We start from the raw sequence: 22,295 nt of genomic DNA, 5'->3' as shown, positions 1-22,295 counted from the left end.
ATTTTTTATTTTTTTTTGTATACAATATCGAGGCTCGTGAAAGAGCGAACATTAATCACACAGAAAGACAAACCGACACATAAAACATATAACATAGGGAGCGGTAGACAAGATGGGGAGAGAGGGGGAAGGACACAAACACAACATTTGAGAGCAGGGACCGAGAGACATGGAGACATCGAGAGATCTGAGAGAGGGCGAGGGCTTTGGGGGGGGCGTGGGAAGGGGGCAGTGGGAGAGGTATAAAACATATGGACACTGCCAGGACTTCCAGGAAAGAAGTTGGAATTTCAAACAAGGTGGATCTGGGGTGAATTAGCGGGGGTAGAAAAGATCAAGGTTTTGGATGGGGGAAGATAAGAGATGGTGGTGAACAGCTGTTTTAAAGACCTGGAGGGAGGAGTGGGATTGAAGGGAGTGAGGGAGTTTGTTCCAGAGGCGGGAGAAAAGAGGAATGAAAGAGTGAAGGTGAGCGGAGAGCCGAGATTTCGGCAGTTTAACCATCAGAGGGTTGCTGGCAGATCTTGTGCGACCTGTAGGAATATTTGGGGGACAGAGCACAGAGAGAGCTGGGGGTGCAAGGCCGGAGAGGAGTCGGTAGAAGACAGAAAGACCACCTACCTGCCTGCGGTGAGTGAGTGAAAGGCCCTCAGAGATAGCTTCATCGCGGGAGATTCCAATAATTCTGAAAGCTTTGGTTTCAACAGCGTGAAGCCGAGCTAGGTGTGAGGCAGGAGCACCGGCCCATAGGGGAGAACAGTATTCCATTGAGCTGCGGATGAAAGCCTTGTATGTGGTGAGGAGCTCAGGTGTGCCGAGGAAGGACTTCGCACGACGGAGGATGCCCAGTCGGCGACTGGCTTTGGAGGCCAGCTTTGAAATGTGGTTTTCCCAAGAAAGATCATGGCAGATAGTGAGACCCAAAATCTTGAGCGACAGAACTTCTTGGAGAGGATTGTTGAGAAAGTAGATGGGAGGGTTGTCCAGTCGATCTTTTCGGAGAGACATAGTAAGAGTGTGAGATTTGTCAGGATTGAAAGACATGTTCCACTTGTTTGACCAGTCTGTGATTTTGTCCAGGTCTTCAGAGAGTGAGGAGGCAGCAGACTGCCGATCTGAGGGAAGAGGAATGGAGCGGCAGAGAGTGGAGTCATCAGCAAAGCGATAGAGAGAATTTTCGAGAGAGTCAGAGAGATCATTGATGAAGACCAGAAAAAGCACGGGGCCCAGAACACTGCCTTGGGGAACTCCAGCCTGAACAGGAAGAGGAGATGAGAGAAACCCATTCAGGGCCACACGTTGACGACGACGAGAGAGGAAGTCCGCCAGCCATGCGTGGAGATTTCCATGGATACCAAAGGAGGAGAGTTTGGTGAGCAGAGCGGGGTGCCAGACCGTGTCGAAGGCACGTGATATGTCGAGGGAGACAGCTCTAATTTCCTGTTTGGCATTGAGGACCTCCATCCATTGTTGAGACAGCAGAAGCAGCATGTCCAGAGTAGAGTGACCTGGTCTGAAACCAAATTGATGATCAGAGATCAAGCCATTGGAGAAGAGGAAAGATTTCATATCAGAAGCAATGATGGATTCCATGACTTTGCTGATAATTGGGAGAAGGCTGATTGGTCTGTAGTTGCTAGGATCTGTTTTTGCACCTTTTTTGTGCAAAGCGGTGATGTTGGCTGATTTCCAAGCAGATGGCAGTTGACCTTGAGCAAAAGAGAGGGTGAAGAGAACAGAGAGAGGGTGAGATAGAGCAGCAGAGCAGGATTTTAGGACCCGTGGGCTGATGCCGTCGGGTCCAGTTGCAGAATCAGAGTCGAGGGTTGACAGAAACTTTTCCACCTTGTCAGGAGGAAAGGACACGGAGTCCAGGAGCAGCAGGGTACGACTGGGTATGGTGGGTACAGAGAGGGATGGGTTTGGGACACAAGATTTAGAGGCAAACACAGAGTTGAGGCATTCAGCTTTTTCACGTGCGGAGTCAGCTGTGTAGCCGTTTGAGGTAAGGGAGGGGATGGAGGGGGAACAAACACCAGAAACGGATTTGACCAGACGCCACCAGGATTTGGAAGAGGGAGACAGATAAGAGAGTTCGGTCTTGAGAACGGAGAGATATTGTTTCCTGGCTCTCCTGAGGGTGGACACACACTTGTTTCGGGCTTTGTGGAAGGAAATGAGATTTCCTTCCGTTGGATTTGCTTTCCAGGAGACGAAGGCAAGTTGTTTCTGGGCAACAGCCTCACCACAAGATTCCGTGTACCATGGACGGGAGGAAGGGTATGACAACTGAAGACGAGATGGGATAAATCTGTGCATGAGAGAGAGCAATTTACTTTGGAAGAATTCCCAGGATGAGTTGATGTCAGAGGTGGTAGAGATGGGAGACCAGTCCAGATGATTGATGGCTGCTTGAAGACCGTGCCAGTTGGCCTGAGTGAAATGCCAGACTCGTCGACGCTGAGCAGGCTCCCTGAGGATGGTCAGAGAGATGTCCACTTTAACAAGGACATGATCAGATGTTCCGATCGGAGCAGAAGAAGAGCAGCAGACATTTTCAGGGAAGTTAGTCATAACCAAGTCCAGAAGAGAAGATGTTCCGTTGACTGAGATCCGGGTCGGGAAATTGACAGATTGTGTCAGTCCCAGTGAGTCGCAGAAGTCCTTTGCTGAGGAGCCATGGCTGGTGAGAGAGGTACCCACACCCAGCCAACTGGCATGATGACAGTTGAAATCACCACATATGAGGAAGAGAGAGTTGGGATGAGTAGATAGAAGTTGGTCCATATCATCAGACAGCGAGATGTAGATGGAGTCATCACTGTTTGGTGGACGGTACAACACACATATGAACAAGAGGTGGGAGCGAAGGGGAAGCCGTAGCCAGAGGTATTCCTGGGGGTGAGGTGGAGAGAGTGCAGTGCAGGGCGAGTGAGGAAGAGAGTTTTTGATAAAGATAGCAACCCCGCCTCCAGGACGAGGCTCAGGTCTATCATACCGGAGGAGGGAGTAGCCCGGGAGAGATACTATGGAATCAGAGACATCATAAAGGAGGAATGTTTCTGTTTAGCAGATCACGTCTGGTTTGACAGAAGCAACCTGTATGGAGAGATCGGTTAAGTTTGAACGAAGGCCCCGGATGTTTGAGGTCCATACCGTTAATGAAGAGGAAGGGGGAGCATCAGATACAGAACAGGGGGGAGGAGGGGTAGGGTAAGATGTGGAAGAGGTAGGGAGAGCTGTTGAAGGTGTGTCAGAGATTTCAGAATAGCTCGGAGAAAGGGAAGGATGGGGCGGACAAAAAGTTTGATGGTGATTGGGTGAGCCACAATGAGGTGTTATTTGAGGAGGGGGAAGAGCGAGGCAGAAGGTTGGGGGAGATGGAGGTGAGAGTTTGAAGGGGGAAGAAGCGGGGAGGACGCTTTGAGGAGGGGGAGTGAGCGGGGGGAAATTGAGAAGCAATGAGGGTGGGGAGATTTGAAGGGGAGGGGTGAGGGGGGAGTTTGGGAGGGAAGGGACAAGGGGAGGGATTTGAAAGGGATGGGATATGGGGGAGATTTGGAGGGGAGGGGTGAGGCAGGAGTCTAGGAGGGGAGGGGCGAGGGGGCGTCTTGGCGGGGAGGGGTGAGGGGGTAGTTTAGGAGGGAGGGGGCAAGGGGGGAGATTTGAAAGGGATGGGTGATGGGGAAGATTTGGAGGGGAGGGGTGATGGGGAAGATTTGGAGGGGAGGGGTTATGGGGAAGATTTGGAGGGGAGGGGTGAGATTGGATTTTTGAAAGTGTACGATTTATGGGAAACGAACATTTATTGCAAAATGAGTTTCTTGTGACCTTCGAGTTAAAAATACGTTTAAGGACGCTGGATGGAGGATGGAGTGCAGGAGAGTTTAGGGAATGTAGAACAAAGGCACTATAGGAGATGGATATTTTTTTTGGGATGAATTGATTTGGTGAGCAAGTCGAAAGCAGCCTTTTAAAGAAGAAGAAGAAAAAGGTGTTATAAAATATGACGGAATACATAACTTGAGGGGAAAGTGTAAACATTGAAGGTTAATGAGTGAAAACTATCTGGGGAAATGGGGGAAAAACACGTGGTCGAAGAACGAACGAACGAATAAGAATGAATAAACGAATGAGAACAGAGAAGGAAATGTTGTTGTTGTTTTTTTTTTTGTTTTTTGTTTTTTGTTTTTTTTGAGTTGAGATTTACACAAGGAAGTAGGCTATGGGTGAAAAGACTGGGAATACAGAGAACGAAAGTTATTGGATCACAAACGACGGACCACTGAGAGAAAAACAAAGCCTCAAGGTTGTACAGTGCACACTGTACAAGGCCTTGCTCGCGACACGGCAAACAGACGATCAATTTATGAAAGATAAACACCGAGAAACAACCAAAGTTGCACACAATAACTTCACACACCGAAAGATAAATACAGTTTCGACAAAATACAATTGTGAACAGACTTAACTTCGAAAAACGTGGAGACCGTGTGGAGCTTCGAAAATCCCTGCCGCCGTCTCCAAGATCTCGCGAGATCCTATGGCTATAGATTGCACAGTGTCCTTGTAGTTGAAGATCTTTCCCCGAATTGAATTTCCCAAAGTGTACACAACTCTTGGTCGCTCTCTCTGTTGTATTGTTTCTGGAAGTTTACTCCACACTTCCTTATGTTGAAGTATTTTCTCGATATTTATCATTTCCACCCCTTTGTTATCAAACATAATTTTGATGATATCATTGTCTTTTCTACGATTCACTTTTTTAGGTTTCTCTTTGTACATTTTATGATCAATCATGTCCAGAATTGCTTCCATATGTTGGATTGGGAGTTCCTCTTGATCGTCCTCTACCATTAATCTGTTCACGATTTGCCAAACTTCTTTCAGTTGTTTTTTTTTAAAGGTTTTAAGATGAAGATTTTAAGATTTTAAGATTTAAATTTTAAGTTTTAAGATTAAGTTTAAGATTTAAGATTTAAGATTAAGTTTTAAGATTGATCTTAATTCTGCTGCTGTTAAGTAATGTGCAGATATTGGATTTGTTGAGATCTAACCATTCATTTCCAATTTGTTGAGGTGTGTCTATAATTGGACATTTACATCCATAGTTATGCACTTTGTGTCTCTGAGAGTCTCATGGTAAGGTGTTAAAAACAGAGGCAATGATGTTTTGTCCATTTTGCTGTGTATATATGTCATTAATTCTTTCATTTAATCCATAAGGGTAAGCAGTTCTTAATTCTTTAATCCAGAAAAGTTCTCTACGCTACACACATATCCACACACACGCACACCCCTCCCCCCAACACAAACACACATACACACACACACACACAAATGCACACACACACACACAAACACACACACACACACACACACACACACACACACACACACACACACACACACACACTTTACAACAACCCCGCTTTCACATTATTATTATTTTTCTCCATAAATTTCTCCAGATGATGCTCAAGAAATTTCATCCTGATCGGATGAAGTTTTGTACTTGTCGAATTATGATGTCATAATGGAGGCACATATGACATCATCATTCACAAGGGTTATTCTTCATGGATAGTTCTTTACAATGAGATATGTCTCAATCTTTTCTGCGCAGCGCTTTTGGAGATATAGAGATGTAAAAAATTTCAGTTTTTCCAAAATGGCGGCCGTACCACGTCACCTGTGACGTCATAATTAACCTGAAAAGATTCTTCATGCACAGGTGCACCTGTGGTAAAAAATTTTTCCTGTCAATCCATGAAATGACTGCAGAAAAAACGATTTTTATAGAAAATAAACCTGAACATCACAGAGACAGAATGACTGATGTGGCCTTGGAAGGCCAAGCGAGTGTTTCTTCTTCTTCACCCAAAAACACCTTGTGGCTTCTCTGTGTGGAATGCGATCGGCTCAAAAATAGTCGGAATTTTGCCAAATCTGTTTTATTCGTGTGTTATGTTACGGATTCGTCACTTCCGTTGTGGTGGTTTGCATCCACTGTAAATATTGCTGATTCCATGCACTATTATTGTTTTCAAAAGGTTTATTGTTCATGAACCGTTTTCAAAAGGTAAAAAAGTTAATGTTAAAAGAAACAGGAATCCGGATCAGGAACCGGATGACGAAGAGGAAGAAGAGGGGGAAAATAGGGCGGAGCGAGTGAGTCGGACAAGAAAGCCAAGTCGCTCCGAGTTCTGAAGCGAACGTTGGCGAGCAAGAGTCACGAGCGAACTTTCGGGTTTCCGGGAAAGGGATTCCTGCGACAGAGTTGTCATCGCTGTGACAGATCAACCTGCATGTCAGGTTTTTGGCGGTGGATTCCGAGGAGAAATATCGCCGGTCTGTTACATCTCAAGAGCGTCGCAAGGTCGTCGGCCATTTTGACTCACGCAGGATTTGTGCTTCGCTCACGGTTTCGTCTCTTTTCGACCATTTTCACCGCATTCAGACGTCGATCTGGGGCGTGTGGGTGACGTGGCTTTTTGAAGGTTAATTCGTCCATACCCGAGGGTGTGATCTCTCAGTCGCCTGTAGGATGCCTTTGGGTTTCCCAGTCGCCTTGAGGGCGCCTTTGTACAGCTTTGGGCTGTGTGACTAATTGCCATTCGCACGGGATTCTGGTCTCGATTGGACATCGTTCTGGCGATCGCTGGAGCGAATCAACTTTGGGCTTGAAGCCGGGAATAAGACACTAGGGATGTTCGTGTTTCACTCACTTGGAGCACAGCGAGTTATATATTGCAAAACTGATGGGTCGGGGAGTCGTTGCATCGTGACCAAGGGGTCGGGGAGGAGCACGTAACAGTTAATATACCCCAGCCATTGACAAATCTGAAATTAGAATTATATTTGAGGTTCAAATTACCCCGTGAGATCGTGTCGAACGATGCCTGCACGTCTGTACATGTGATAATTAATTATTTGCCCATGCTCGAAGACTTCTTCTTCACGCAATAACAACTTCTAGCTTCCAGACCGTACATCCAATCATCTTGAAATTTTGCACACTTGTTACTCTTCATGACTTCTACTATAGTGTGAAGTTTCACGTCAATCAATGAAGCGGTTCAAGAGATAAAAATGTTTTTAATATTTTCGTTTAATTAATGATATCTGCCAAACCACGTGACCTATCGCAAATTCCAAAAGGTAATTTTAGTAGACTGATATGCTGAACACATCTGTGAAGTTCCCCCTCGATTGGATCAAAAATGAGGGAGGAACTAGGTTTTAAAGGTTTATGCTTAAAAACGACCTAACTCTGAAACCATGTGAGGCATGACGTCATGCTCATTGACTTTTTTGTTCGCCATGGGTATGCAATTCTGCCTGCAAAGTTTGGCCTCGATCTGCTCAGGCGTTTTGGAGAAAAATGGAATTTTAGTGGTTTTTCATGCTTTCCACTCACAAAGAATATGGTGCCCATACCACATGACATACGACGTCATAATTACCATTAAAATATTCTACAGACCGAGTCCCACCTATGCTGAAAATTTCCTCTCAATCGGTCCAATTATAATATTGTAGAGAAAATGGTTTTTAATGGAAACTTAATAAATCGGAAAAATGGCAGTAGCACTTTGAGTCACATTGCCTGCTAAGAAAATAAGTTGCTTTTATTCTTCTTTCAACAATAAAGACTTCTAGCTTTGAGACCGCACAACCAATCATGTTGAAATTTTACACACTTGTTCCGCTTGATGAGAGCTACATTGCCTTAAAAATTCAAGTCGATCAATGCAGTGGCTCAAGAGTTCGAAGCTTTTTAGGATTTTCCTTCAATTATTTATTGCGGCCAAACCATGTGACTTATCAAAACGTCTCAAGTATGATTTAAACTCCCCCCCATGGGGAATATTTGTGTAAAGTTTCCACTCGATATCTTCACAAATTATGGAGAAGATAGCATTTTTAGTTTATGCTTAAAAACGTCATAACTCCAAAACCATGTGATGCATGATGTCATGATCGCTGACTTTTTTGTTCGTCATGGGTATGCGATTATGCATGCCAAGTTTGGGGTAGATATATTCAGCAGTTGCGGGAGAAAAAGGGGTTTTTGTGTTTTTCACGAAAAACAATATGGCGGCCGAACCATGTGACGTATGACTGAAATTTTTGCATTCTGAGTTTTTTTTTTAACGAAGGATCTGGGAAAAAAATATCATTTTCGTGAGAGCAAAGATGTGTTTGACGAATTCTAACCTCTTAACATTAGCATTTTTGATATACTAAATAAACACATTTTTTGGTCCCATTGCAGAGTTCTTTAGAATGAGCCATTTCGGAGATATAGAGGGGCAAAGTTGAAGGTGTTTTGTAAGATGGTTTTCCATACCACGTGACCTATGACGTCATAATTAGGATAAAAAAATTATACGTGCCTAGCCGATCATTTGATGAAAATTTCCTGTCAATCCGACCAGCGGTTGCTGAGAAACTTAATTTTTAAGTTTTCGGAGGTGCAAAATAGGGTGGAAGAATAATAATAAGAAAAACTATGGGAATAATATAATAGGTTACCTCTCCATTTCATGTAGAGGAAACCTAATAATAATAATAACTAGAACTGCCACTTTAAAACTGCTGGCAGTGATGACCGGTTTACTCGCACCCACTTTTGATGCAACCCCACTGTTGATACAACCCCACTTTTGATACAACCCCACTTTCATTGGACATGCTTTGACACAACCCCCTTGGATACAACCCCGACACACACACACACACACACACACACACACACACACACACACACACACACACACACACACACACACACACACACACACACACACACACACACACACACACACATCCCCACACACACACACACATTCCCCCTACACCCCACCCACATACACACACACAAACACATGCACACGTCCTCCCACCCCCACCCCCAACACACACACACACACACACACACACACACACACACACACACACACATCCCCCCCACCCCTAACACACACACACATGCACACAGCCCCCCCACCCCCAACACACACACACACAAACACACACACATATCCCCCACCCCTAACACACACACAAACACATGCACACATCCCCCCACCCCCCCCAACCCTAACACACATGCACACACACAAACACCCCCACACCCCTCCACCCACACGAACACCCCTCTACACATACACCCCTCCACACACACACATATCCACCCGCCCCCTCACACCCACACACACAAACACACGCACACATCCCCTCACCCCACTCCCAACACACACACACACACACACACACACACACACACACACACACACACACACACACACACACACACACACACACACACACACATATCCATCCCCCCCCCTCCTCCACATGCACACCCCAACCCCTCCACACACACACACACATATCCCCCCCCCCCCAACCCACACACACACACACACAGACATCCACACACACGCACATCCATACACACACACAAACACACACACATCCCCCCCACCCCATCCATTAAAAAAAATATTTTCGTTTAATTAACGATATCTGCCACCCGTGGAAGAACGTCCTGCCGTGGCATGACGTCATCCGTGGCCCGTACCGTATGTCAGCGTAGAACGAAGTATCCCGTCGATCGAACTTGGTCAAATTTTTCATGATTGTCACCAAATTTGTTGTGGTATTTTGTTAACTCATCCGAGGCAATACGACAATCGAAATCCGATTTCAAATCGGAGCCAAATTGACGCCGTAAGGTGTGCCTGCACGTGTGGATATTTTACCTGTGGAAGATTCACTTTGGAAATATGACCCATTTAAAATGTTAGATTTTGGATAACTTCGTCATTGTAAATCGGATTTCCACAAAATAAAGGTCACCATTGCTTGCAGATACCTCTCTTTCTCCTTAAAATTGAAGACAGGATGAACTTCAGAGCGAGAAATAAGCCGAGGCGGCGGAGTTTTACAATGTTATTTTCCAATGTAAATGACAATATCGTGTAGTTTTACGAAAATTCATCAGAATTTGCCCAGATTTGTTGCATTCGAATGTTAACACCCTCTAGCGACTGTCAAATCCGAAGACAATTTAATTTCGAGCTACCCTTAGCTCGTGAGGTGGTTATGTCACATGGCCTGGTCAAAAAAGAGTGTTGTGGTTCTTCTTCTTCAGGCAATAACAACTTCTAGTTTCCAGACCGTACATCCAATCATCTTGAGATTTTGCACACCTGTTACTCTTCATGACTTCTACTAGAGTATGAAGTTTCACGTCGATCAATAAAGCGATTCAAGAGATATCCATTTAAAAAAAAAAAAATTTTCGTTTAATTAACGATATCTGCCAAACCACGTGACCTATCGCAAATTCTAAAATGACATTTTAGTAGACTGACATGCTGAACAAATCTGTGAATTTTCTCCTCGATTGGATCAAAAATGAGGGAGGAGCTAGGTTTTAAAAGTTCATGTTTAAAAACGTCATAACTCTGAAACCATGTGTCGGATGATGTCGTGCTCGCTGACTTTTTTGTTCGTCATGAGTATGCGATGCCGCTTGCAAAGTTTGGCCTCGATCTGTTCAGCCGTTGCAGAGAAAAAGCGGTTTTCGTGTGTTCACGAAAAACAATATGGCTGCCGAACCACGTGACCTACGACGTCATATTTACCATTAAAATATTCTACAGACCGAGTCCCTCCTATGGTGAAAATTTTATCTCAATCGGCCCTATTATTGCAGAGAAAATGTTTTTTAAAGGAAATTAAAACTTAAAATGGCAATAGCACTGTGAGACGTGGCCTGGCAGGACAAAATGGTGTGTTTCTTCTTCTTTCAACAAAAAAAGACATAGCTTCGCGACCGTACATCCAATCATCTTGAAATTTTGCACACTTGTTACTCTTCATGACTTCTACTACAGTATGAAGATTCACGTCGATCAATAAAGCGATTCAAGAGATATCCATTTCAAAAAAAATATTTTCGTTTAATTAACGATATCTGCCAAACCACGTGACCTATCGCAAATTCTAAAATGACATTTTAGTAGACTGACATGCTGAACAGATCTGTGAATTTTCTCCTCGATTGGATCAAAAATGAGGGAGGAGCTAGGTTTTAAAGGTTCATGTTTAAAAACGTCATAACTCTGAAACCATGTGTCGGATGATGTCGTGCTCGTGACTTTTTTGTTCGTCATGGCCATGGGTATGCGATTCTGCTTGCAAAGTTTGGCCTCGATCTGTTCAGCCGTTGCAGAGAAAAATGGATTTTCGTGTTTTCACGAAAAACAAGATGGCGGCCGAACCACGTGACATGCGACGTCATAATTACCATTAAAATATTCTACAGACCGAGTCCCTCCTATGGTGAAAATTTTATCTCAATCGGCCCTATTATTGCAGAGAAAATGTTTTTTAAAGGAAATTAAAACTGAAAATGGCAATAGCACTGGGAGATGTGGCCTGGGAGGACAAAATGGTGTGTTTCTTCTTCTTTCAACAATAAAGACTTTAGCTTCGCGACCGTACATCCACTCATCTTGAAATTTTGCACACGTGTTCCACCCGATGAGAGCTACATTGCATTAAAAACTCAAGTCGATCCATGCAGTGGTTCAAGAGTTACAAGCTTTTTAAAATTTAACTTCCATTATTTATTGCGGCCAAACCATGTGACTTATCAAAACGTCTCAAGTAACGATGAAACATCCCCCCATGTGGAACATTTGTGTAAAGTTTCCACTCGATATCTCCACAAATTATGGAGGTGATTCCATTTCTAGTTTGAAATTTTAAAACGTCATAACTCTGAAACCACGTGTCGGATGACGTCGTGCTCGCTGACTTTTTTGTTCGTCATGGGTATCCGAATATGCATGCCAAGTTTGGGCTCGATCCGTTCAGCCGTTGCGGAGAAAAAGGGTTTTTTGTGTTTTTTCACGGAAAACAGATGGCGGCCGAACCATGTGACGTATGACTTCGAAAATTTTCGCATTCTGAGTTTTTTTTAACTAAGCATCTGGGGAAAAAATCTCATTTTCGGGGGAGAAAAACTGTTTGACGAATTCTAACCTCTTACCGTTAGCATTTTTGATATACTCAAAACACATGTTTTTTGTTCCCATTGCAGAGTTCTTTAGAATGAGCCATTCCTCAAATTTTTCCATTGAGCCGTTTCGGAGATACAGAGGGGCAAAGTTGAAGGTGTTTTACAAGATGGCGCCCATACCACGTGACCTATGACGTCATCATTAGCATTAAAAAATTATACGAGCCTAGCCGATCATTTGATGAAAATTTCCTGTCAATCCGACCAGCGGTTGCTGAGAAACTTAATTATGAAGTTTTCGGAGGTGCAAAATAGGGTGGAAGAATAATAATAAGAAGAAGAAGCGGAAGAAAAACTCTAGCAGTAATAATAGGTTACTCTCCATTTCATGGAGAGTAAACCTAATAATAATAACAATAATAAAGTAAATATGACCATTCCACTTTAAACCCAATGTCGTGAATACATAGTTAAATGGATTGATGCGGTGTATGGTTCTTGAATCAATGATAAGCGGTATATGAAACTAACAACCGCGGAAGTAAGGAATTCGCCTCGGTTTTTTGATAGCATATTATTAACCCAATCCTTTTGGGGTATACAGATTACAGTTGATCTACCCTCAGTTCTGCAAGTAAAACTTACCTCATGGATGTCGGGATTACTCCAAATTTCTTTGTTTAATGTTCTAATCGGCATTAGCGACTGTTTAAAAAGGTAATCACGTGTGTTTGTGGTTTATAATATTTTACAAGCCCGGCTACGCCGCTGTTAGAATTTCGGTCTTGATAGCTCACCTGAAACTTCTTCTCTGAAAGTGCTGATGGGATTGCAACCAAATTTGGCACAAATTATATTATGTTATGTTTTAAGTAAAGTTTGTTCATGGCCTTTAAAATATCCGTGTCTAAGGGGGTTTACTGGGGTCAAAGGGGATCCAGGTTTTGCCCCCCAAAATAGGATTTAGCTTTTTCCTCTAAAACTACACACACAATGTGATGAAAATGTATCCAAGTTGTGACCCAGGCACCATTACCGCTTCTCTCCACTACGTGGCTACTATAAGAACTTAGCCCCGAGTCGCGAAGCGCAGTCCTGAGACATTTATCAAGCTTTATCCACGTGTATGCTTAGAATGGTAAGGGAACCACTTTTCATGTCGCTTGCTTGCGTGCTTAACTACGATACTCTTATTGCTTATATGTTTGACATATATTGATCCTATGATTGCTAATTCTCTTTCAGATATTGCTGGTGTTCGATTCAGATTAAACTCACCTTCTGAGACCTGTTGTAGATCTGATTATTTTACAACACTTAATCTGAATCGAGCTATTGCCATCATCCAAGATCAACATGACCCACAAGCTTTTACAGTTGCCCACGTTTGGAGCGGACCCACAAACTGCGGAAGCTCCGAGCCAGCTCAAGCACTGGCTCAGTCTGCTGACCAGCTACCTGCAAGGGCATCCCGACATCACCGACGATGTGAAGCGTGCAGTACTGAACTCCCATGTGACCCATGTCGTCCACGACTACATATCTCATTGTGCGACATTCAATGATGCCGCGACTGAACTGCGCGCCATCTACATCAAGCCACGGAATGTTATTCACACGCGGTACCAGCTCGCCTCCGGGAAGCAGGACGCTTCGGAGTCCCTCACTCATTTTGCCCAGGAATTGCGGCGTCTTGGCAAAGAATGTGCTCATGCGACCCAAACCCACGAGCAAATGTGTGATGATTTGATGCGTGACGCTTTTATTTCTGGACTTTACTCTACGAGCATCCGGCGACGTCTGCTGGAAGAAGCTAACCAGACACTGAAACAGGCCCTCGCTATTGTGCTTTTCGAAGCTCAGGCACAATCTGAGGTGTAGGGACGGCCTTACATTACAGCGGGGCTCACTGAAGAGCGGTGCTCGGAGACCAAAGCTGCTACGGAGTTCGCTGCTCCCGACACACAGCCCGAGGCAGCTGAGACACTCGGAGCCGAAGGTACGAGCCTCGCCGCGACTACCTTGGCCGGGAGCAACGCTAAGTGCTTCTTCTGTGGAAATAGAAATCATCTCCGTGCTGCTTGCCCGGCGCGTGAAGTTTCTTGTCAGTCTTGTGGCCGGAAGGGTCACTTTGCCAAAGTATGCCGATCGGGGTGCGCGCGGCGCACCCGACCAACATTGGCTGGCATCAACTCGACGCGCATGGCACGCGCATCGCCGCAGGCCATTTCGGTGCAGCCCGGACCTCAGGGGCTGACCAGAGCCGTCGTTCCAGTCCTGATCGAAGGGACAACAGCTGGAGCTTTGGTCGACATGGGATCGACCGAGAGCTACGTCAATATGGGTCTCGTCCACTGTCACGGGTGGCCTATCCTTGGAGGATCGCGCCTAATCTACATGGCATCGCAAGCTTTATGGATGCGGACAAGGGGCGAATGTCGTGTTAAGTTAGTTATTAATGGTAAAATGTACCCTGATGTTCGCCTAATGGTACTGCCCACCTTATGTGCCGAAGTTCTATTAGGGCACAATTTTCTCGAGCGCCACGGTCGCTTAGAAATGACATTTGGGGGAGATGACACACTCTCAGTATGCGCCCTGGCAAGAATGTCTATTGAACCGATGACTTTGTTTCCGAACCTGACTTCGGATTGCGCCCCAATTGCGATCAAATCCCGGCGCTATTCCCGGGCTGATACTCAATTCATTTCTGAGGAGACGAGCAAACTCCTCCGCGAAGGCATAATTGAGCCCAGCCGTTCTCCTTGGTGTGCGCAAGTTTTAGTCGTGCGATCCGAAAATCATCGCAAGCGCATGGTAATCGATTATTCGCAAACCATTAACAGATTTACGCTTCTGTATGCCTATCCGCTACCAGGATTGGATTCTCTGGTTCGACAGGTCGCCGAATATGGCGTGTACAGCACTCTCGATCTCCGGAGTGCGTATCATCAAATCCCTATAGCAGAAGACGACAAAATTTATACAGCTTTTGAATCCGGACAGAGGTTGTATCAGTTTACGCGTCTTCCTTTCGGAATAATGAATGGGGTCACGTGCTTCCTGAGGGCTATGGACGACATCGTTGCAAAATAACAATTAACAGACGTTTTTGTGTATTTGGATAACCTGATGGTCTGTGGCTATGACTAGGCTCACCATGACGCCAATTTGAAACGCTTCCTCCAGGTGGCGCGAAAATATAGTCTGACGTTTAATGAGGACAAATGTCACTACTCCTCTAGGACGATTGATCTCCTGGGGTACACTGTGACCCAGGGAACCATAACACCTGACAAGGAACGTCTCCGCCCTTTGCTCGACATGGCGCCGCCGCATGATCGTGCTTCTTTGAAGCGTGTCCTCGGGCTGTTTGCACATTATTCAAAGTGGGTCGAAAGTTACTCCGAGAAGCTTCGTCCCCTCATTGATTGTAACACGTTCCCTCTCCCTCCCGCTGCCAAGGTCGCCTTCCAGGCTCAGAAGTCAGACATAGCGGGCGCTGCTGTGTCTTATATCGACGATAACGTTCCCTTTGTCCTCAAGAGTGACGCGTCGGATCACGGCATCGCTGCTACTCTCTCTCAAGGGGGGAAGCCTGTGGCGTTCTTCTCAAGGACGTTATCTTCCGCTGAGAAACGTCATTCTTCTGTGGAGAAGGAAGCATATGCGATAGTTGAGTCGATTCGTCATTGGAGACCCTATTTGCTGGGTAAACGCTTCGATGTCATTACCGATCAGCAGAGTGTAGCTTTTATGTATGACACAAGACATGCTCAGCGCGGGAAACGAGAAAATCACTCACTGGCGCATTGAGCTTGCTGATTATAGCTTTGATATCAAGTATCGCCCTGGGCGGGAGCATCATGCAGCAGACGCTTTATCCAGACCAGGTGTTTGTGCGAGTTTAAACTCCTCCGATGATTTACGCATTCTCCATGATACCTTGGGGTAACTCGTCTGGTTCATTTTGTGCGAAGCCGCAATTTGCCCTACTCTGTCGAGGACATTCGTCATTTATGTCGCTCTTGTCCTGTTTGCGCCAAACTCAAACCCCGCTTCTACAAACCTGACATGGGGACGCTGATTCAGGCTACGAAGCCCTGGGACCGATTAGCGATGGACTTCAAAGGGCCACTGCCTGCCTCCGGGGCATCTCGTTACCTCCTCACCATTGTGGACGAATACTCTAGATTCCCTTTCGCCTTCCCATGCAGCGACATGTCCGCGGCTACGGTTATCCGATGTCTGCAATACCTGTTTTCAATGTTTGGGAATCCGGGGTATGTGCATACCGACCGAGAGCAGTGTTCTTGTCACAAGATGTGCGGGCCTTTCTGTTGCAGCGTAATATTGCGTCTAGCTACACCACACCGTACAGCTCCCACGCTGATGGTTGCATGGAGCGCTTTAATGGCACTATATGGAGGGCCATCTCTTTGGGCCCCAAGTCTCATAGCCTGCAACCGGACCAATGGACTGGTATGGTGCATGGGGCCCTTCATTCAATCCGCTCGCTCCTATGCACGGCTACAAATGAAATTCCGCACGATCGTTTATTTTGTTACCAGCGTCGCACGGGATCTGTCCGCCCTCTGCCTGGGTGGCTCGCTCAGCCCGGTCCGGCCTTTCTCAAACGGGTGGTGCTCGTGAGCAAATACGACCCACTCGTTGACAAGGTTCAGATCCTTCAAACTAATCCTGATCATGCTCGAGTCCAACTGCCCGATGGACGCGAGTCCACTGTGTCGGTCTGTCAACTAGCGCCCTGTGGGGATCCCGTTGGGACCGAGCTCTGCTCGGGGGAACCCGGTGTTGGGGAATTCGCCCTCGTGTCTACCCCTTCCCTCGCCCTTGCCGCCAGAGATAATTGCACCACCCCCATCACCGACGACTGAGAGCACTCCTGATGGAGTCGATCAAGATGCTGCTATCGAGGGCCCCGACGTGTACCGCATGCACACGGGATGAGAGATTCGCCGCCCTGATCGTTTTGGCTGGTCGTGATGTAACTCTCATGTACTCAGCTGCTAGCTGTAGTTATACGCTTGATGCTCACCGGCTTGCTAGCGAAGTTTTAAACCCGGGGAGAAATGTGATGAAAATGTATCCAAGTTGCGACCCAGGCGCCATTACCATTTCTCTCCACTACGTGGCTATTATAAGAACTTAGCCCCGAGTCGTGAAGCGCAGTCCTGAGACATTTATCAAGCTTTATCCACGTGTATGCTTAGAATGGTAATGGAACCACTTTTCATGTCGCTTGTTTGCATGCTTGACTATGATACTCTTATTGCTTAATATGTTTGACATATATTGATCCTACGATTGCTAATTCTCTTTCAGATATTGCTGGTGTTCGATTCAGATTAAACTCACCTTCTGAGACCTGTTGTAGATCTGATTATTTTACAACACACAATTTTGATGAAACCTGACCACAACCTTCAACACCCAAGCTGTACTAAAGTTTGTTCATGGCATTAAAAAAAACTGCCCCTTTGGGGTTATATGGGGTGGGGGAGTGGGAGGGGGTTGCCCCCCAAAATAAGTATTTTAGGAGACATCAGTGTCCTTTAATTCATCAGCATCCTTCATCAACACAGCACAAGAATCTTTGTGCACAAAATGACAAATGCATACCGTATGTGGGATTTAAACCTGCTTCGATGAACCATTGGTTAAGGAGTAAATGCTAAACAGGTCAATCCGATTACCAATATAGAGTGCAAATCAACCATGGTAAAGTCACCAATTGGCAGCACCAAAGCCGAGAGGCTCGACAATGGGTAATAAAAGACAACCACACAAATGAAAGTGGCAAAAGTAAGTAAAGCTTCATATTTATACTCCTACCATTTGATTTTTCACTGTCTGCTGGCTTCATCTGAATTGCATGGTACATCTGTCAAAAATAATAGGGCAAAGCACATATCAAGTTAAATCACATCAAAGTGTTACTCAAAAAAATAAAATAAAAAATAATAATAATTAACACAACTGTTCAAGAGCAATGGAATATAATGGAGTACATTTACCCCAGGGAGCTTTTTGACGTTGTGCAGGGCATTCTGGGCATCAAGAGCTGCTTTTCTGGTATAAAAAGTCACAAAGCAGCAACCTGCAGGGAGCCAGAAAAGAGACATCTGCATTATACTACACATTGCAACTTACACTCAGTAATGAAGCTCAAAATAGCAGAAACAATTTATATATATACAGTCATCCCTCACTATATCGCGGTTCACTTTTCGCGGCTTCGGTACATCGCGGGTTTTTCTCGCTAGTATATGTAAAATTATATCGCGGATTTTTCGCTATATCGCGGGATTTTGCGGTATAAATGTATTTTTATATACTATTATTTTAAATATTTTTGTGGTAAAATAAGCATTTTCTAGCCTAAAAAATTAAAAAACGTAAAAAAATAAGAAAAAATACAGTAATTAAAACATATTACAAGAAATAAAATACTGTACATAGTGTACAGTAGAAGAGTAGACAAAGAGACAAAGTCGTGCGTATGGAAAACGCAGATGCGGCAGCTTCCACTTGCGCTAGTTACCCACGTAATGGGTAACTGTAATGCTCTTTCTGGCTGTGCAGTACATTCATCATCGTCATCACCTTCATCGTCATCAGTACTGCACAGCTAATTCATCATCATCTTCATCACGCAAGTTGTAGTATTGAAGAGCCGGGGCTCTTGCTTGATACGGACGAAATGACGGGCACACATGACGGGAAGACATGACGGGAAGACATGACGAAATGACGGGAAGACACAAACTCGTCCGAGAAGATATTTATTCTCAAAACCAACTCGGGAACACTGAAAAGCCCGTTTATCGGGCTGCATTATAAAGCACAACCAGAATCCGAAAGCCACGCCTCTCAAGCGTGGCGTGCTTCGGTGGTCACGTGATCAACAGGTGTAGCTGATTATACCCGCACGCGCGGCACGCTTTAGCGGTCACGTGACCAGCCACTCTGGCGCCGGGGATCCCCGCCGGTGACGTCACCGGCTGGAGCAAGGAGATTCTGATGCTGGTCTTGCTTGGGGGACCCATGGGTAGCTACAGTATCTTAAATGGTGAGTACCCATTAGAATTTTATATGTTGTTAAAATTACGTATGTTTAAGAGTGTAAAAAGTGTTTAAGAGTATAGGAAGTGTTTATAAGAGTATGGGAAAGGTTAATAAGAGTGTGGGGAGGGTCATAAAGCTTTAAAATATATGTAAATAATAAAATAAAAATATGGTCGCTACTTCGCGGATTTTCGTCTATCGCGGGGGGTTCTGGAACGTAACCCCCGCGATAAACGAGGGATCACTGTATATATATATATATATATATATATATATATATATATATATATATATATATATATAATATATACATATATATACATATGATTTAGTGCTCCAACCTAATGAGTGAACACTAACGTCACCGTTACGTATGTCCGCCCTGTCTGCAAAGCTCTGGAAGAGCCATTCCGCAGCGCTACATCATAAAGATGTTAATTCAGATATTGTCACAAGTTCATGAAAAGCTCAGTTACCGACCTGGTTTCGCCCTTATTGGGGCATCATCAGGGCAATGCATTGAGCTTCCCATACACTTGTGACTCTGAAAACCCTATATACCAGTACTTGTGAGACTCCATACCATGAGCGGGGAACCGCCAGTAAGCTGTCCCATACAGCCCTTGCTGCACCTTACCGGGAGCAATAAGCACAGCCTGCCACTTGGTACCTTACCTCTTGTTTCCACCCACTACATAGAGTCGACCTGGATGCGTTTGGGAGTAATGAAATTAATGTATAATTTAGTATTCCAATCTAATGAGCGAACGCCGTGACGTCACCGCGACGTATGTCCGCCTTGTCTGCGAAGCTCCGGAAGAAGCCATCCCACAGCAATACATAGAATAAAAAATAGAAAGTCTTTATTGTCCCATATTCAGAGAAATTCTTCGTTGGTGAGATAATTAGTTAACCATCATAAAAACATAAAACACAAAGGGAAGAAGAAAACAAAATATAAAGATATAAAATATGGAAGATGGACTAAACAGCAAAATGGCTAGGAATTGCACATGGTACAAATGACTTTTTGAAAATGTTCTTCTTCATCCTCCTTACACAAAAGGGTCTCCATGATGGCAGTTTTTCAAAAAGTCCATTCAAGAAATTACTTTCATCGGTACACACCTGCACCGCCTTCCTTTTCAATGCTCGCAAGTAGAGAGACTCCATACTGGTTGAAGGCCCACGCACTTTAAATGTCAGTGTAATGACCTCTCAATCATGACTTATTCCGCACATTAAGATAACTGTACCAGGAAATCAAATTATAAAAGATGTTATCATAAAGATGTTAATTCAGATACTGCCACAAGTGCTGAAAAAAAAATATATAAACAAGTACAAATACATTCAAAGTACACCGCCCCATGCCAAATAATTAAATATGCTGCAGCGCGGCATTGCCGGGGCGCCTCCGGCGCCCGGCAATACCGCAGTGCAGCTCATTGAGGCTGCATTGGGAGGGAGAGGTGTACACTAATTGATTGATTAATTGTATAATTAAAATCAATAAAAGATTATCACAAAGTATTTTCATAATCAATTGGCTAATCGCATAACTAAACCAGTAGTGCTTCATCCGAAGATGTATCTTTTAGAAATTTAATTAAATAAGTCATTTATAAAAAATTAAATAATTAATTGATTACTCAATAAATAATTAATCGATTAATCAATAAATACTTAATAGATGAAATGATTAATCAATAAATCAAAAATATCCTTGATAGCCACATCACTTGGTCACTCATGTCCAAATATTAGCTTCCCAGCTCAAAAGGTGCCTGAGATATTGGCCAAATGAGAAAGAAAATAAATAAATGATTAATAATGAAAATAAATAAATAATAATCATAAAAAAATTAAATTATTAATCAATTTGGTCAGAGAACACATAAACTACCACTATTTCATCAGAATCTGTAACTTTAAAAAAAAAATTTTTTTTGTCATTAATCGAATAATTAAATAATTAATCGATTAATTGATTAATTAATAAATCAAAAATATCCTTTGCAGCCAAATCACCTGGTCATTGGCATGTCCAAATATCAGCTTCCTAACTCAAAAGGTGCCTGAGTTAATAATGGTCAGAAGAGAAATGAAATTTAATTAATTAAATAAGTACTTAATTAAACGCTAATAATTAAATAACTCCTCAATTAATTGATTATTCAAAAAACAAAAAATACCGTATTTGACAAAGGACTTGCTCACTACTGTGCCGAAATTTCAGCTTCCTAGCTCAAAGGATGGCTGAGATATCGTCCGGACAACCAAGAAAGAAAACAAACAAACAAACAAGAAACCAGAGTGAAAACTGAGTACTCTCTTTCAGCGTGCGTCACTGCCGAGCCCCCTTTGGTGCCCGGCAATGACGATTTGCAATGCCTGGAGATGGCATAGGAAAGGAGCGGTGTACAATAAATATACATAAATATATATAAATAAATATACATATATATAAATATATATACACACATGCATTCATCATTTTAACTGGACTCACCAAGGTTGTAACAGAAATAGCAATGAAGAATACCTCATGTACGAGATTAGCCAGATACAGTCGTTTATTCGGTTGAAAATGCCAGTGGAAATGTGGTACAAGTCACTGCCCTTTGTGTTGCTGTGCATAATTAAACGGCCACATACCTCGTCATTGTCAGAGCATTCAGACGTGACAAATACAAAATAAGCAGCTATTTGAAGCAACCTTTCTGTGCCTGCCTTTGACTTTCACTTCATGACAAATCAGAATGCATTTATTTGGCAAACGACTGCTTTTCAAATTAAAATAACTCGCTTTCATTAGACCTCTCAATGAAATTAAACGAACAGTTGGGCTGCCTGTTCTCTTAGGAGCACCCAAGGTTCAATATTTATTGATGCAATGACAGGAAGATATAGGAATAATTAGTTTTATTTCGTGTTAGATTGTTAATAAGTGGCACGTTCACCTTTCTCCGATATCAGCCCCAGAGCATCTTGGAATGCTGCAGAGATGAGTCACAAGAAAAAAAAATCGTAGTCAGTTGCACTCCTGTCAAAGAGCATCTTCTAACCGAACCAGGGTCTGTGGCTACAGTACCTGACATAGTAATTCCACTTGCATCATAACGCATATAATTCAGGTTGGATGAGCAAGCATACTAATCCATGT

General features: G+C 43.9%; 1 protein-coding gene across 16 annotated transcripts in view; it reads right to left on the bottom strand.

The window, feature by feature from the left end:
* Positions 1 to 22,295, bottom strand: part of LOC137423244 (CUGBP Elav-like family member 2) — a 219,334-nt gene that overhangs the window by 69,405 nt on the left and 127,634 nt on the right. For all 16 annotated transcript variants that reach the window (XM_078774507.1, XM_078774514.1, XM_078774510.1 and 13 more), the window contains 2 exons: positions 18,079 to 18,161; positions 17,897 to 17,945 (listed from right to left, as the gene is read on the bottom strand). In XM_078774507.1, coding sequence (XP_078630633.1) covers positions 17,897 to 17,945; positions 18,079 to 18,161 — 132 coding nt within the window. The remainder of the gene's footprint in view (positions 1 to 17,896; positions 17,946 to 18,078; positions 18,162 to 22,295) is intronic.

This window comes from Myxine glutinosa, chromosome 3, assembly GCF_964187855.1.
Source record: "Myxine glutinosa chromosome 3, kmMyxGlut1.1, whole genome shotgun sequence".
NCBI classification, from domain to species: domain Eukaryota; kingdom Metazoa; phylum Chordata; class Myxini; order Myxiniformes; family Myxinidae; genus Myxine; species Myxine glutinosa.
The sequence above is the reverse complement of the archived record's forward strand: the minus strand, read 5'-3'. Positions and strand labels throughout refer to the sequence as shown.